The sequence below is a fragment of the Phaenicophaeus curvirostris genome, chromosome 2 (assembly GCF_032191515.1).
Source record: "Phaenicophaeus curvirostris isolate KB17595 chromosome 2, BPBGC_Pcur_1.0, whole genome shotgun sequence".
NCBI classification, from domain to species: domain Eukaryota; kingdom Metazoa; phylum Chordata; class Aves; order Cuculiformes; family Cuculidae; genus Phaenicophaeus; species Phaenicophaeus curvirostris.
In genome coordinates this window covers 123,872,345-123,889,580 of record NC_091393.1, presented here as the reverse complement: position 1 = coordinate 123,889,580, position 17,236 = coordinate 123,872,345, and the positions used below count along the sequence as shown (strand labels likewise).

General features: G+C 42.5%; 1 protein-coding gene across 8 annotated transcripts in view; it reads right to left on the bottom strand.

The window, feature by feature from the left end:
• Positions 1-17,236, bottom strand: part of EVA1A (eva-1 homolog A, regulator of programmed cell death) — a 196,730-nt gene that overhangs the window by 94,992 nt on the left and 84,502 nt on the right. For 6 of the 8 annotated variants that reach the window (XM_069850756.1, XM_069850757.1, XM_069850760.1 and 3 more), the window contains one exon: positions 3,871-4,014. The exons of 1 other annotated variant lie outside the window; for it this stretch is intronic. In XM_069850756.1, coding sequence (XP_069706857.1) covers positions 3,871-4,014 — 144 coding nt within the window. Of the gene's footprint in view, positions 1-3,870; positions 4,015-7,040; positions 7,084-17,236 lie in introns of those variants that run through there. One more of the 8 variants, XM_069850763.1, reaches the window with a different exon arrangement.

Genomic DNA, 17,236 nt, shown 5'->3' with positions numbered 1-17,236 from the left:
CCCTGTCTCTAGACCAGCCTCGATAGAATATTTATTTAAACACGTTTTGGAGTATGTCAGGCTGCTTTCCCAAGTGCCCAGAGAAAGCAAAGGTCAGCACATCCCCATCACCCCAGAGCATCTCTACTTCATCTCATTGACCCCATATGGTCTCCCAGCAGCACCAGACATTGCAAAACAGTAGCTGCTGTCCCTGCATTCATGCTTTATCCTTCACGTGCCCAGTTCTCTCATCGAGATGCGAAGCCCTTGTCCTCTGGGACTCAGTTTATTGCCTCATAAAGCAGGATGGCAGGATTATTAATGCGTGTCTTGGCTTTAACCCCAACTAGGACCACACAGCTGCTCTCTCACTCCTTGTTCTCCCTTAGGGAAATGGAGAGGAGAATCAAGGGAAAAGGGAAAACTCATGGGTTGAAATAAAGACAGTTTAGCAGGACAACAAAGGAAGAGATGACAATGATGATGACAATGATGATAATGACGACGATGACAATGATGATGATGATGATAATAATAATAATAGAACATACAAAACAAGAGATGCACAATGAATTTCTCACTGCCCAAAAACCTATACCAAACCTGTCCCTGATCAGCAATCCCTGAGCACTGAATACCAGCCCCCAGAAAACTTCTTATATATATACTGCACATGATGTTGTGTGGTACTGAATATCTCTTTGGTCAGCCTGGGTCAGCTGCCTGGCTATGCTCCCTCCCAGCCACTTGCACATCTGCGTATGGGAAACTGAAAAAGTCTTTGATTTCCTAGCAACAACTAAAAACATCGGTGTATTATCAACATGCCTCTCATAATACCTCTAAAATGTAGTGGCTGCTGGGAAAAAATTAATCTCTATCCTAGCTGTGCGTACACATTACTTGGCAACAACTAAACCAGTACGTTATCAACATTATTCTTATACTAAATCTAAAACACAGCAGTTACTGGGAAGAAAATTAACTCTGTTCCAACTGAAACCAGGACACTATGGCAGAACTGCAGGGTTTTCCAAACAATTTATGAGTTACCATGGCAGTTAATTCGACTTCAGCCCAATGACCTCGTCTACCATACATGGATCAAGCAGGAGGCACACACACATCTAAACATACAATGGATATTGACATCCAAAATCCATCCAAGGCCACGTTTCCTCCATTTTTCCCAACATACATCTAAAAAAGGCACTAAGATGCCTCCAGTTATCAGAACCAATAGCCAATGCACTGAAACATGCCTAGACACAAAGAAATTCATAATCGCCGTCTTTTTTTTCTTTCCTCATCAGGCCATTTCTGACTGATGCCTGTATTTAAAGAACAGCAGGTACTTAGCAGAAGGTTTTACATCTGCAGCTATCATCAACTGCACTGGGAGGCAGGTCTGGTGCTTGGGGCAGTAGGCACTTTGCATCGTTCCCTGGACTTTCGGTGCTAAGAATCAGGTTTCACTCTACCCACAGACAAGCCCCTCTCGTCCCCTCTCAAGGAAGCGTTTGAGAAAATATTTAACTTTCATGGTATTAATGCATGTATCTTAAAGCATCCACTTAAACACTTCCTTGAACCCAAGTGGCATTACATGCATGATAACAATTCAACACTGTTTTCATGCATTGCTGAGTTAGGATTTCAGTAGAGGCCAAAAAAACAAGTCTACCATACTACAGAGGAAAGAGATCTAGAGAATTAAACGGAGTATTTGAGGGTAATAAATGGACAATTAAGAAAAAGAAACATGTCCGTAACCATAGCAGGACATTTCTGCCACAGCCTGGCAGCCAGAGAGTGACAGGGAAGAGCAGACTGAGTGCACAGATTGATCTCAGAGGGTGATGAAGTCACCTGTTTGAAGCAACAGGAAGAAAGGCTGAAGTGATGGTCAGCGAAACTCATTTTGTACACCTATCGCGTTTCCCGAGCTCTGACAGGGTAACGCTGCGTCTTACACTGCTCTCCAGTGAGCAGCAGCAAAGCCACGTGCTGCAATCCACGGATCGAGTGTTTCGAACTGCAAGAGATGGGGAGCAGGGATATTTATCCAGGTCATAGGAAAGCGCAGCCACGTTTGTCAGTCAAAGCCTGTCCCCTTTCGCTCTCTCAGTTTTTGTGAACACCCCACTGGGAGCAATAACGCACGCAGCTTTCTGGAAATCTGCAGATCTAACAGGAGGTTTTCTACACTGCAATTGTTCTCTAAACTGTAGGAACATCAAATTGTTCGGTTTTATCATCTCTTTTAAAAGAACGCCAGGATTTACTTCTGTTCAACACGAACACATGGGACTGGAATGTGATTTCTTGTTTATTTGGTTTTCACATTTTGAAGGATTTTGATGTTTTACAGGAGCAATATATGCCTGATGATCACAAAATCCAGCTCAGAGACATGTCTGAGATCATGATTTTGAAAAGAAGCCACGGCCACCTTCAAAGGATGAGGCAGATTTCACCCAATAAAAAGCAAAACATGCCATTTTGTGCTCTCAAGTGACTCATTTCCTGAGCTAGAGTATTCGTAGGAAAGTTAAGGGTAGATTAAGAGATCATTAATGCCCTTTGTGGTGGACTTTGGGATCAGGACCACAGTGCCAGAAAAAGGCTGCGGAGGCCTTTGAAGGAGATATCCTCTTGGAAACACATCATGGGGCTCTGTTTGGTTTGTCCCTGGATTTTTAAGTTATGAAGCTCCTGTTTTGCTGCGTTACTTTGGTTTCCATCAAATCCCCACAAGGACAAGCTTCTCTCCAGTTTCTCTACAAGAAAATTGATATAACATCACATTCCTGGCTGGAAAATTCACAAGGTTTTGTGTGGATACCCTCGCTACTTCTCCCTACATCATTTCAAATAGAAACAAAGAAACCAAGAGAGAAAAAAATCAACCTTCCTGCCACAGCTGCCAAGTGGAACAACAGCCAGGCAGGAGCTCAGAGCCTGATGCTCTTGCATTTCTCTGCTCTTCAAGGTGCTGTGCATCTGCCATGCTACAGCAGCTACACAAAACACCGCAGTGACTCCGTCTCAAACACCATCCATCAGATTCAGGATGCTGAACGCGTAGTTACAATGTGTTACACGTAGAGGTTGACCCACAGACCTGTTGCTATCTGAGGACACAGCCAGCACCTCCTCTACTACGTGCTTAGCCACCTACTCAGCAGACTCAAAACATCACCAGGATTTTGAATTCCAGGATGACACAGAAAGGAACAGAGAGACTGAGCTAATCCTAGCAACAACTATAAAAGCAAAACCATCAAGCAAATATTTTCAAATATATCAGGTACAAATGACCAAAATGTCATCACTGGAGGATGGCAAACCTGATGTTTTCAGACCACAGAGAGGAACGTTTTTTTCTCTGTTGTAAAATAAGATGACTAGTCAAGTAGGAGTACAGTGTCTGCTCAACACTATGACTTAAGCTCCCAACTGAGAGCTTCAACTGCATATTTTCTTTTTCCAAACAACAATATTTTGTCAGGAAATTGTTGCAATGTTCACCTGAAGATTTTGGGGGTGATTCTCTACTAACACAATGGATGAGTGTACACCGGCGATTGTCATATTCTACTGCACAAAACAAAGTAATAAGGATCCTACTGGTAACCACAACTTTGCTGCAGTCAAATTTATCATGTAAGCATCCACTGAGTGGACTGATTGGGCTTTAAGGTTCCTCCCAACCCAAACCATTCTAGGATTCTATGATTCATTCAGGTGATCCACAGAGCCTTCTCTTATTGACCAAGAATCACCATGAGTCAACTATAAGTTACAGGTCTTGCCATTCTTCACACACCACAGTTCATCAAACACATACCCCAAAGAGAGCTAAAGTAAGAGAATTTCCTGGCTCACCACAGGTGTAGATGACATTAAGATGCTTTCGGATGCCTGGGTAACAAGGATCTCCAAATTCATAGGTGCTGGCATATATGCTGCAGCTTCTTTTCCCATGACAGCGCTTGATCATGAGTTGGAGGGCAGTGGCCGACTGACACTCTAAAAGGGAATAAGGATACATACTTGTGAATATTTATTCATTCACATCAGAAATTACTTAAAAATATATGACAGCACATACATATAAGCTTTCAATGAGTATTTAAAAATTTTTGTGTTTACATGGGAAGGTGCCTCTGACTCTCAAACACCTCTAATAAATCGTATATTGATGAAAGGAAAATACCAAAAAGAAGAGTGAAGAATCAGAAACCCCTGTACATGTGTAGAAAGAAAGCTGCAAATAAAAGAAGGTTTGTTTTCAAATCATAGAATCATAGAATAACCAGGTTGGAAGAGACCCACCGGATCATCGAGTCCAACCAAAGCGAAAATGCATGAAAATATTCCTTCTCACCTGGAATTTATTCTGTAAATGTCTGAAAAACACAGGCATCAGTATCTTCTCTTTAACAGATGGAGAAAGAGAGTCATAGAAAAGTAAAATTATTAACAAGACCAAATCAGTGCAGAGCAAGGAAAAGACTCAAATCTTAAGAATCTCACTCCAATGTCTTTATCCAGAAACACTACAAGTTCCCCCATAAATTAAGAGACTGTCATAGGAACAGAAAATTCACTAATACTACAGTTATGATATCATATGGAATTCCTGTAGATTTATTTAGCTGTCTGATAACACAGTTGATGACAGTAACATGTAAATTCCCACCTCAAGGGTGTAAGGGAGATGGACATTGTGATCCTGTTCAGAGAAGGCTAAAACTCTGATTTGATTTGACCGTGTTGATATTTTTTCCAGGTTTTTCTTAATCCAAAGAGAAGAAAGAGAGTTTGGGTAGACTTTCTTAGCCTTTGTTATGTCAGGAGAGTTGTCTCCAGTCACCATCTCTGGCTCCCTTCTGCAGACAGAGGTGATCAGTGCCCCTGTCTGCTCTTAGATGATGTATTTCAAAGGAATCTAATGAGGTCAAATAATCCTAATGTTACCATCTACCATCTATAGTAGAAATACACTGTTAAGCGTGTTTATTCCATGTAAGTAGAAATGTTTCTAGTACCAGGAAATCACAACATGGAAAGCTCTAGAAGTATTTTCCTAAGTATTATTTTCTACCAGATGTTTTGTGCCTGTTTTCTCAGCTAAAGTGAAAATGATTTGTACAGACAAGGACTCAAGCTTTTCAGCGCCAGACTGATAGTTTACTTGCACTGCACAGCCAGGGCCAAGCACAAGGGGAAGCTGACAAGAAGACACATGAAGCTGTTGCTAAAAGTGACAGGAAAGGTATAGAGAAAGGAATACAAACCCCCTTTGATCAACTAATCAGCAGTCAGGGAAAGGGAAAATGAAGCCCAAAATGTACTGAATGCTGGAACCAGCACAACAACAAAAGCCATGAGAGACATGGGAAAGCCACAGAAAACTAAGCCTAGAGAGAAACATGTCTTTTTTGCCAAATCAAAGCAACATTTTGTTTCACATGCTTCAAATGACAAAAGAACAGGGCCCCATGTGAGCATTTTCATACTGAACCACCCAAACTTCCTTAGGGGATTTTTGATCCGATAAATGTTAGAGGTTCCAGTGGAAACATCTGGCATGCAGCAAGCCTGCTTTATTGTCATTTTGTCAAATGTCCAGTTAGAGAAACTCATCAAATCTAAGCACTGCACAGGATTTCATGGTGGGTGCTTATTCATTTCATTTGCTATTGTTCTCACGCAGAACAGACAGCATCCCACGGCTGTGTGCACAGGGACGCATCGTCTCCACGGGAGGGTGGGGAATTACACAGCACTGGCTCTGTAAGAGGCAGGTCAGGTCTTCTGCACATGTCATCACCAGCCTTTGGGAAGCTCCTCTTGTAGGAATGAGCAGAAACAAATCACAGACTCTGTCCTCCTCCTTAACAAGCTGGATTGACTCTTCAGGTGACAGATCTGTAGATTCAGCATATTGAAAATGCTTCTAGGCATAGTTTTATCTGCCATATATCCTCACATGAACCTCATCAGTTTTCTAGCCATCACTAATCACATCTTAGTATTGATGATCTCCTTCCTTCCACATATTTCTGAGCAGGTTATGATCTTCATCCATATTGATTTTAGCAGCAGCATCTGCACTAGGAAACCAAACAGGGCTCAAGTCCAGATACGCTATTATCGCCCTTGTTAAAGTGCTATCCTGTTCCTTAGAATGACTTTGCCAGCTAGCATTATTCCAAGCAGGTGATATAGTCTGAGATATAACAGGGTTAGTCCCAGTCATTGATTTGCAGAAGGTCACCCCGGGTATTTGGATGGAAAACAAAGGAACTAGAGTAGGTGGTAGAGGGTTAAGTTGCATAGACACGAGGTCAGGCAGCCACAGGGCCAAGGGTCAGGCTCTTTCTCACTGCATCCAAGAGAGCAGCTGATGTGTACGTGGTAGGTGAGCACAATCCTGATGCTACCTATATCAGGTAGCAGCTGTATTTTTTTTTTCTGCAGGAGAAGACAGCCTTTACCATGATATCCCCTGAAAACAACATGCCATACTGCCTACAGGCAACTGTGGGACCCTGCTTTGGCCCCTTCAGCAGCCCCACTAGCAATGCAGATGTAACTTGAGTTGTAAGACCCTCTTCCACGTAGCTCTAGATACTCAGCACCTTCTACGTAGCTCCTACTGCCCGAGCAGGTCCTAACACTGCAATCTCTCCTTCTATTTTAACAGTGCCCACGTCCATCCTACACTGTTTGGCTACGTGTTCACTGGTAAACAAAAACTTACCCTGGTCCATTCCCTAGCCTTGAGGCAAACTGTGGTGGAACAACCCGCAACCATGCTATTAAACACCCTTCCCCTCCAAAACAGAGAGGTGATACCCAGTGCTTGTCCTATAAACAACCACAAACTGTCTTCCAGACTGCCTAGGAGAGTGTTAGCTGGGTCAAGGCAACAAACCATGCCATGGACCGTGCTACAGATGAACAGCACAGAAGATCTGTTTCCCGTATCTGTGCTCAGGTCCTGCTACTGCTGGTTTATCAGCATAAACATAGTTCTAGATACCCACCTTCTTTGGGTACAGACCAGGCCTCCATATTCACAAATATCAGAAGTGAAATCCTCAGCTCTCCAGTTGCCAGGCTGCTCCAGCTCAATCTGCACTACCCAAAATGAGCACAAAAGCAGAAGAGACTCAATATGTCTCAATTAAAGATTCAAGATTCTCAATTAAAGAAGAATTTCTTTGCAATGAGGGAGATTAGGCACTGGCACACGTTGCCCAAGGAAGCTGTGGCTGCCCCATCCCTGGAGGTGTTCAAGGCCAGGCTGGATGGGGTCTTGGGCAGCCTGATCCAGTGGGAGGTGTCCCTGCCCACGGCACAGGGTAGAATTAGATGCTTTTTAAGTTTCCTTCCAACTCAAGCCATTCTGTGATTCTATGAATACTGAAAAAATATTGAGGAAAAGTCACCTGTTGGGACTGCAGCACATAAACCACATGATAATTTAGTTGGAAGCAATATCTGGAGCCTACCCAGTCCAACCTCCAGCTCAAAGCACAGCCAGCTTTGATGTTACATCAGGTTGCTCAGGAATTTGCCCAGGCAGGTTTTAAAAATCTCCACAGATAAATATTCCACAACCTCCTTGGGCACCTGTTCCAGGGCTAACCACGCTCTAGGTAAAGAATTATTCCTTTGTATCTAATCAGGTTTCCACTGCTGCAACTTGTGTTCGTTGCTTTTGGTGTTTGTTTTTCAGCACGTTTCCAAGAACGGTCTTCTGTAGAGCTGCCTATTAGGTAGCAGAAAACATCAGTAAGTAAGAAAACATAATTAAGAAAGAGCTTTCTCTTCCTGAGGCTGAACAAACGCAGGTTCCTCAGCAATTGAGTCACCTTCCCTGGAGGTGTTTAAGGGACGGGTGGACGAGGCGCTGAGGGACATGGGTTAGTGATTGATAGGAATGGTTGGACTCAATGACCCTGTGGGTCTTTCCCAACCTGGTGATTCTATGATTCTATGAATTACCGATATGCTGTGTGTTCCCGTCCCCTGACCAGCTTGGTGGCCCTTCACTGGACTTGCTCTAATTTATTTTCAAAATACCTCTTCATCTAGGCAGCCCCAAACTGGACGCTTCGATACTCCTGTTAAGCAGTCATGGAATGCCAGATAGAGTGAATAAATGCTTTCCTTGATGTGCTTGCAATATTCTTACTAATAAAGTCCAGTATTCGCTTAGCCACCATTGCCACAAGATTACACCACTGACTCATGTTCAACTTCTTGTCCCCTGAGATGCACTGATCCTTTTTCTGCAGAGCTGCTTTCTAGCCAGTTTGTCCCTAGCCCATCCTGTTGCAGAGGGTTATTTGGGCACCTAACTTTGCAATTGCCTTTGTTGAACTTCACAAGGTTCCATAACGTGTCTCTAGCTAGTTCCTTGAAGTCCCTACTCCCTGCTGTAACACCTGCCCTGTCCAATTTGGTAATGCCTACAAACTCCACCCAGGTCATTACTGAAGATATTAAGCAGAACTGATCTTTGCTTGTAAGCAGCTGCCAGTTTGACTTCTACGTAGCATTGTAGAGGTTTCTTGTAGTATTCTATTTCCTTGGCTTCTGCAGCAAACAGCCATGGTCTAGGCAAGTCTTTACTGCCTAGTGACTTCCAAACCCTAGTAAGCACCAAAATCTGGTGAACGCAGGAGTGGCAGAAAGCCATCTGAGTCACCCACATTATAATATCCATCTAAACTCTAATTACAGCACCAGGCTCCCACATGGGAAATGCAAATGCTCTTCTCATTTTCCCCACAGTAAGGCCTGAACCATTCTCTTGGAATCAAGCATATTCTTCCAGACTTGAAAAAAAGAAATGGACTCTATGGCCAAAATTTGACCAAGTATTCACTTCAAAGACTTCCTTTTGGTCACAACAGGGAATTTTCCCTGCTCTTTTCTCCAAACAATTTGTAAACACAAACGCGTTGTCCAATCCCATAAATGCCAGGGCAAGCAGCCAGCAGTACTTTGAGGGAGGACTGCATCAATACTGAAATTAGCTCCATCTCCCCCCTTAGTTTTTCTTTTTTTAAATCTGTCAATGTGTTTGTCTTCCACATAATCAATTGAACTGAAAAATGTAAGAGTAGTAATCAAAACCCCCAAATGTGACCATCTCCTTGATACATTCCAAAGGATTTGTGATAAGGAGGTGAATGGATGCTGAAATGTCATATTCAAGCATCCTTATTCACTCACTAACTAGCACTGAAGATGCCTATAACACATCTGAGAGGTGGCTGTGATAGATGATGCTACAGCATCCTCATAAATCACAGTCACCACCATGTCATTCTGAGCTCTAGAAATGACAACATGGTATTTTCTTTACCTCCCATATCTCAGGAGCATAAAAGCACTCAACATCACTCCTGTTGGCTGTTACGAAATACAAGGACATAATTGAACTTCCAGAATGTAACAAGTCCTTAGGGAGCTCAGCTGAAGTGAGATCTCCAAATATATTGGTACCTTTTCAGGAGGTGATTCCAGGTCTGAAGTCTTCACCTCCAGATGCCTGTTCCCAGAGAGGCAAGAAAACTGAGGCTCTCTTATCCATAAATCACACAGTTAGGTTCACAAAAAGATGCAGGGAAGCCAAACCCAACAATGTGCTAGAGCACAGCTGGGCTCTGGTCCCCTTCAGCTGTCCACATTCACTTTTTCCAGGTCTTCAGAAGTGGGAGACTGGATGTGGCACTCTTATTGCACCAGATGCCATGCTCATTCAGGGCAACACCTCCTTTCCTTTATTGCTTGTGTGCTTGCTAAAAGCAACCTGCAGATGCTATATGAAATAACATCCTGACATCAGCGACAAACATGTGATCCGATGCGCCAATGATGCAGGGAAGGACGCTCACAAATGCCAGTACCATATCACTAACTCCAAGGTAAGTACTGCTAAGCATAGCCAGGCTCCTGCCAAGAACCTTTTAAAGCCCACAAAGCTCCGATCCCACAGCAGAGCAATAAAAACCATTTTAAGACCTCACAGATGACAGAAAGCCCACTCGCTCAGGTTGGGCTAGAGTTACCCTCAGCTTTCATTAGCCTTGGATTGCTTCAGTATATTGCCTAAGAGCAAATACAAATCCTGGCTACGGTCAAACTTCCACATGTGAAAGTGTTTAAAGGTATCAGCTGTGCTTTTGGAATATGGTATTTTAAACTAAAGTTTGGGTTTAGGGGAGAGTGGGATCAGCTTGCTTTATCCTCTTTTCTCCTGGCCCCTCTTTCTAGAAGCTGCACAACCCTCCGGGCTTGCTGCTGGTACAAGGTGAATTCCCTTTCACGGGATCACTCCACAAAGACAGACTGCTGGCCATTTCCTTCCATAACTCTCCATCCCAGCTCTCAGTAGATAATTCATCTTACCAGTTGCATTTAGTATGATAATACACCCTGATTTACTCTCTTTATCAGCCCAGCCTCTGACAGGGTACAAACCCAAATCAGATGGCAACAAAGCCACTCTGGAGGATTTTATCAGCTGCAGCTTGCAGACAGCGTTGGCTTTAAAACCGGAATCAGTCCCAGTGATGTAATGTCCATATCATCGAGCTCACCACAATGAATGGGGTTTAGTCAGCTTAAGGCTGCTTCCCAGCATGACTATTTCTTTATTACCTCTTCCTGGTGAAAAAATAAATCGGAGCCAATGCCTATTAATCACATCCTTTACTTCGTTTACTCACTGTTACTTGTTTTTCTCCAGCCAGGGTGACACATCCAAATCTGAAATCCAAGACATACATTGCTGCTTTTTATTGCAAAACCTATCTGGGTTTGAAAGAATATTTCCAAACAGTTCAATATTTGCATTACAGTAACTCTTAGATGCTCCGGTAGAGACTGGGGCTTTTTCCAAGGCAGCAGTCATCACGGATCAATCCACAAACAGACTTAGGCACCTACTTTTGAGATGGGTGATTAATCCCACAGTGAAGCTGGGCATTTGCCAGATGCTCAAGAGCATCCATGCATCTGCTGACCTCGTGATCAGACTCACCTGCCACATCCACACTGAGCCTGCAAAGGCAGGTGCCTGCAAAGGCAGGTTCCTGCACAGATGAGGCAGGATGTTCAGACCAGGTACGCCTGAATCATAGAATCACAGAATCATAGAATCACCAGGTTGGAAAAGACCCATCGGATCATCGAGTCCAATTGGCCCTATGAATACGTTAGCATGCTGTAAAGCTGTCAAGAAGTGTGTTTCCACAGGCTGCCCATGGACCTGGAAGGCAGCAGGGCATGGAACACATCCATGTGTGTTCTTAAAAGAAAAATAGAGCTTTAGTAGAAAATTCCACCCACTTATCAGAGGGTGCGCTCTTTGAGTCTGTGAATTTAGCAAAAACAAATGGAGCACTCATGTTACTTTTTCAACCAACAAAGTATGAGACCTAGAAGTATCAAAAGGACTGAATGATCGGCTCTAATTAAAGGCTTCAGAAAGAGAATCACTGCCTAAAATACTATTTCCAGCAGTGCATGTGAGGTAACTGATTGAGACTTGGATCAGGAGTGGTGGTGCCTGATCAGGAGCACTTTGACTCAGTGTAAAGGCATAGGGAGCAGATCTGCATCTGGAGTTAAAACAGCCAGTATGACCCCAGCTTTCCTTGTTGTCTTTTGAAAGGCAGGTGAAAGGAACAAGCTAAGATAAAAATTCTCTTGAGGGAAGTCATTTACAAACAAGTTACAGATCTAGGAGGAAACTCCTCCCTCGCAAAGGGCAAGATTGCTCTCCAAAACACGCAGCACTATTTTTTGCTAAAGAATACAACAGGAAAAGTTACTTGCTGAGAGCAATGAAGCAGGGAGGACAGAATGAAAGATGGAAGATGGGGGAGTCAATTAACTAAGAGGAGAGAAATGTAGTTCCTGCAAGGAAAGCTGACAGATGTCTGAATCAGTGCTGTGGTTATCTACTGATCTGCCAAAAGAGAAAGCAAACTTCAACGGAATGGCAAAAAGGACAGAGGTGGGAAGAAAGTAATTCCAACCTTGTAAGTGATGCAGCTGCCTAAATTCCTTCACAATTTACTGAGGAGTGACTTGAAACTGCCTCACTCTGCAGGATAATCTCTATCACAAATATAATGGGAAGGAAGTTCTGCTCTTAGGTACTTTCTCATTTATTTTAGGGATGGTCCATTAGCTGTGGTTGATACAAAGTTCAGCTCCTTCATGAAGCGACCGCTGTTGGAGGTGACTGAGCCTCTGTTTCAGCTGCTATATCAGCCAAAATTAGCCATCCTGGCAGCCTATGAAGGATGTCTTCATGGAGTATTGATGAACTTTTATCGATGAAAGTCTGCAGCGTTGTATCAAATCCTAGTCATCTCCAGGTTAGCCTATGCTAATTAAGTTTGATATTCTTTTTAAAAGCCAGTGCAGAGGACAGTTAAAGATGGGCTTTGTCTCCTTTCCCACAAGGAGCCTGGGAAGGTGATTTGTTTATCAGCATAGTGCTGTCATACAGTTTCAGATGGGAGCAACAGAAATACACAGGATTTCTCTTCCTTGCCATGTTATCCCACTCTCTATAAAGGACACAAACGAGTTGGGTTTAGGACCACAGGGAGCATGGAAGACAAGGAGAAAACCAAACTACAGATACTTAACCCCTAAGACCAACCAATGTGAAAACCAACCAATAAAAAACAAAAGACTATCCTTAAATGAGAAAAGGTGCCAAAGCAGCTGTGCAAAGAGGAAAGCCCAAGAAGCAAAGACTCAAAACAATTAAAAGGCTCTTGTTTTGGAAGCCAGGACAGAATGGACCTCAGTCAATCTACTGCAAGCACAAGAAAATTCTCTTCAAGCAGAGAAATAAAAGCAATTAATTCATTTGAAGAGATTGCTAAAAGCACTCCTGAGCTGTACACAGGCTGGGGAGATTTTTTTTTTCTTGAAAAACCACTGGGCTGTGCAAAAGAGCTTGCAGTCAGGACTGGCTGGAGAAGTATCACTGGAGCTTTGGCCCACGTTAGCTCTGGTTTTTCAGGTCCCCAGTCCCCAGCACTACCTGATGTGGTGCAGAACAATCAAGAGATCCTCCAACATCTCATGACCCACACTGAGGCCAAGGAGAGTTCACCTCCCGCAGAGCGGCATCAGTACCAGCACGCTCTCTACTTTTCTGTGAGCTTTTATGTCAGAGGGACTTTCTGTTCGGTGTTTGCTTTGGCAGTGCTGGGTACTTCAGTATCACATTGCGATGAGTTTCTGCTATAAATTGCCATCATCGTGCTTTACAAATAGCAGGAGGGAACTCTGCGTCGGTGCAGCTGGATGTAGCATCCGTGTCTTGCACAAGGTCACTGAGAATGGATGGCTAAAAAAGAAATCTACATCCAAACATGAGAAGGATGTGCCAAGAAGGCCAGCTTTACATTGACAAGTAAATTTTAATGAAAGACAGAGAAAAATTATTCACCACACACTTCATAAAACTTCGGAAAGTTCAGCAGTAGGGCCAGAAAAGAGAAAATGATCTTAAAAGGAACTTATCACTTCTAGAGACTGCAACTGAAGAGTAGATTGCAGCTTTAATTCCAAATGCTATAGTTACACTTTGAAACACTTGGTTTATTAACATGAACTCAAATCATCTTATCACCTTTGTTTCTGGAACCAGAACTCATATAAACCAGATGAAGATCCAGTTTTGCAAAGACTGACTCAGATTGCGTAAATTTGAGGAAATTAATAACATTTTGCAGCTTTGGGATATAAAGTGAGAATTTGAAGACAGCTTCCAACTTGGCTCCAAGAAGTCTCAGAGAACAAAACCGTTTGCATCTGGCAATGACAATAAATTCTTATTATTTAATTTGCAACAGAGAAGAGCTGATCGTGGGCTGTAAGGCACTGAAGATAAAAAGCAAAGAAGCTAATAACTTTTGCTTCAGTCAGGAGAAGACTGACCACATCCTACATCTCTGCAGCTCTGAGAAGTCCCTGAGTTTGTTTGTCCCTCCTACTCATAAGAGCTCAACAAAAGAATTTTCCTGAATACGGGTGCACTCCAACAAGTGTATAGACCTTGGCTAAAGCGAGGTCTGAACTTCAGAAGCTGTAAGACTGACCCACTGTTTTTAAGAGAATACCCAGATGACACAATCTGCAAGTCGCTTCTTGCTCTCAGTTCCTAAAACAAAGCACCACGTGCTTGCGACTTCATAGGTTTCATTTTACCTTTGTTTCTCAGACTCAGCATTCACCCTCACGGTGATTTTGTAATATTCTTGAGTGGCATCTGAATTATTTTAAGAGGACCTTTATCAGTTCTGAACAAGTTACACTGGTTTTCATTCTGAGGAACTCCACGGAAATAAAATGAGATGCCGTAGATTTACATCTCTTAAATTCTGCCCTTTTATTATTAGGATTACATTCTGGCTTTGCTTTTAAGTAGTATTTGGGCAATAGGCATCTTTTATAAGATCAGCTATTAAAGAAATGGATGCTCGTGAAGGTGTTACAAATACTCCCTTTACATCCTCAAATATCATACCAGTATAATCACAGACTCTGCTAAAGCTATTTAAATCACTGCTTTCAGAATTTTTATTTACAACCACTGCATGGGCTCAGGCTCTACTGTAAACAATGTTTTTAAAACCAAGTTGAACATACACTTTGAGAAAGATCCTGCCCACAAGCTAATTTGAATGGATTTTTTTCTTTTTTTTTAAAAAATAGCAATTGCGTGCATACAAAACCAACTTCGTATAAATTATTTTTTATGACTCTATGGAATCCAACAATAGTTTGAGTTTTCTAGAAACAGCTGAAAAGTAATTTTAATTACCTCCCAGTGTTTTGAGACAAGAAGTGAAACACGCAAAGTATCTAAAATTGAAAACTTTCTGAAAGCAGGCTTTGTCCCACTTTAACTTAGCATTCTAAATGGGAATTTCATTTCAATTTAACTTTAATGAAGTATTATATATGTGAATTAAATGGCAACTGATATTTATTTAGCTTTCAAGCTTGGATACTTCTGGGCTTTATTGCACACTAGCAGATTGGCCTCTAAAAACATGGTTTTAATCATCAGCTATACACTTAATAGTTTCTACACTGAATGCAAATCAAATGCACGTCCAATCACACCTACAGGCAGGCATGATCTGGAGCTTGGTGTGCACATCAGAGAGGAAACCCTGATTTTTTATTTCTAAGCATTTCACTTAAGACGAAGATTAGAATAGAGCCAAAAACTTGTAGAGATGGAAATGCAGGGTGTGAAATGGTCACTGATGGTGAAGTGGAAGAGAGACAGAAAAGGATGGCTGGAGGAGAAGCAGTTTCTCAAAACCAGATCTTGCACTGGCAGGAACAGAAATGTGTACCATGGAATAAAATGGATTATTTTTACTACATGTATTTCATATTTACTCACGTTAGCTCTGATCACAGGTAAACAAACTAGAAGGGCCCATTATTTACGTGGTGTAATAAGTATTTATACGAATAACTGTGAAGACTCTGGTTCAAATCATATTTAGATCTGCATTAAGAGGAGGAAATCAAAGCAAACTCTGCTGGAACACCTTCTGTCACTGCATTAAAATGAAAAATGCCAGGGAATAAGCGCCTAAAACACAGGCTTCTTTGCTGAACTCATTTCTCTGCTCTTTCATTATCAGATCTGATGAGTCAAGAGAACACCACTGACCATATGAGTTTCCTCAGGGCTTTGTAGACACATCCATTTCTCCCTACAAAGGCAGCGGAGAGCACTAATTCCTTAGGTGATGAGGACTTTTCACCTCTCAGCAGACTACCTGGCTTAACCCACACACCATGACCCAAAGCTGGGCTTTGGAGCCAGTTCCCACAATCTTAAACGGCTCTGAAATCAAGCCCAGATTCATTGTAGCCAGATGAGAAGTGAATTGCTTTGTATACGTGACAGAGAAAGGGTCCTTGAGAAGGAGACCTGGATCCTGGTGTTAGAGGTCAGCTGGATAGTCTCTCTCATTCCCTGTGGTTCAGGAGGGCAGCTCCTATAAAAACGTACGTGTGAACACATCAGATGCGCTGAATACAATCAAGGGTATCACTCCACTGAATGATAAGTAGTGTAATGGTTTTACATTCAAGTTCTTCCTCCTCATCTTCCTAATTAGACATTACCTTACACTCAGCTACAAGTAGGAAAAGGCCATTTATTAAATTGGCTTCTCTTGGTACAAACAAGTCGCTCGGAGCTGCAGGCAGAGGCAGCTGTAAACAGCACTATAATGGGGCAAAGGGCTCACTGGGCTGAGGGTTATTAATGGTTTGTTGCTTGCAAATAACCCTTTCCCCAGAGACCTCCCTATGCTCTGCCTATTGTCTCTGCACATGCTGGCAGCAAAGTGGAGGCTTTATTAAGAGAGTTACAAATAAGGTCAAATTCCTTTAGGAGCTTTTCAGAGTTCCCAAGGCATTCAAGCAGGGGTCCAGCTGTTTGCAGGGGTTTCCCATTACAGTCAGAGATACAAGTTTCAGCATGTTCCAGTTAAAAGAGAATCCTGGCAGATTTTCTCTTTAACATGACAGCGATAGGATGGAGTTGGTCACAATAACTTTCCCTTCACAGATGCTAAGCACATTCATATTGACATTAGACTGAAAGAAAGAGTGCATCTGGCATGGCACAGTGTGCAAAGTCTGAATTGGGGATCCTACATCACTCAGAAAAAGTACAAGGGGGGCTGAGTTATGCAGGTATTAAAAGGCCACGGTCTCACCGTACCTCAGAGCCCTCCACCTGAGCACCTAATATACCTTGTGTCTCTGCAGAATCTAAGAATCACACCATTAGTGGACTTCACCTCCTCAACACACCTTCAAGGTCTTGTTCTTCAATGCAGAAACAATACAAATTAAATTATTTGTTCCCCTACATTATGGAAAAGTCAGAAATATATACAAAGCTCTGTTAAGTCACCCCTTCTCCCCATCTTGGATCTCAGTTCTTTAAAAGCCTCATCTGTAGAAGCTGTAGATTCAATCCAAATGTGCTTGTTCACAGAAAAAAAAAACGGAATAAAATTTTCTGAACTGTTTTTCATTAGAGGAGGAAGAAAAGATACTTTTCCCCACCTGTGGGGCAAGTACGAGTTCTTCACTCATCAACTAACTCACGCTGCCTGGATAGAAATAATCATTGCAAGCTTGTCCAGAACCT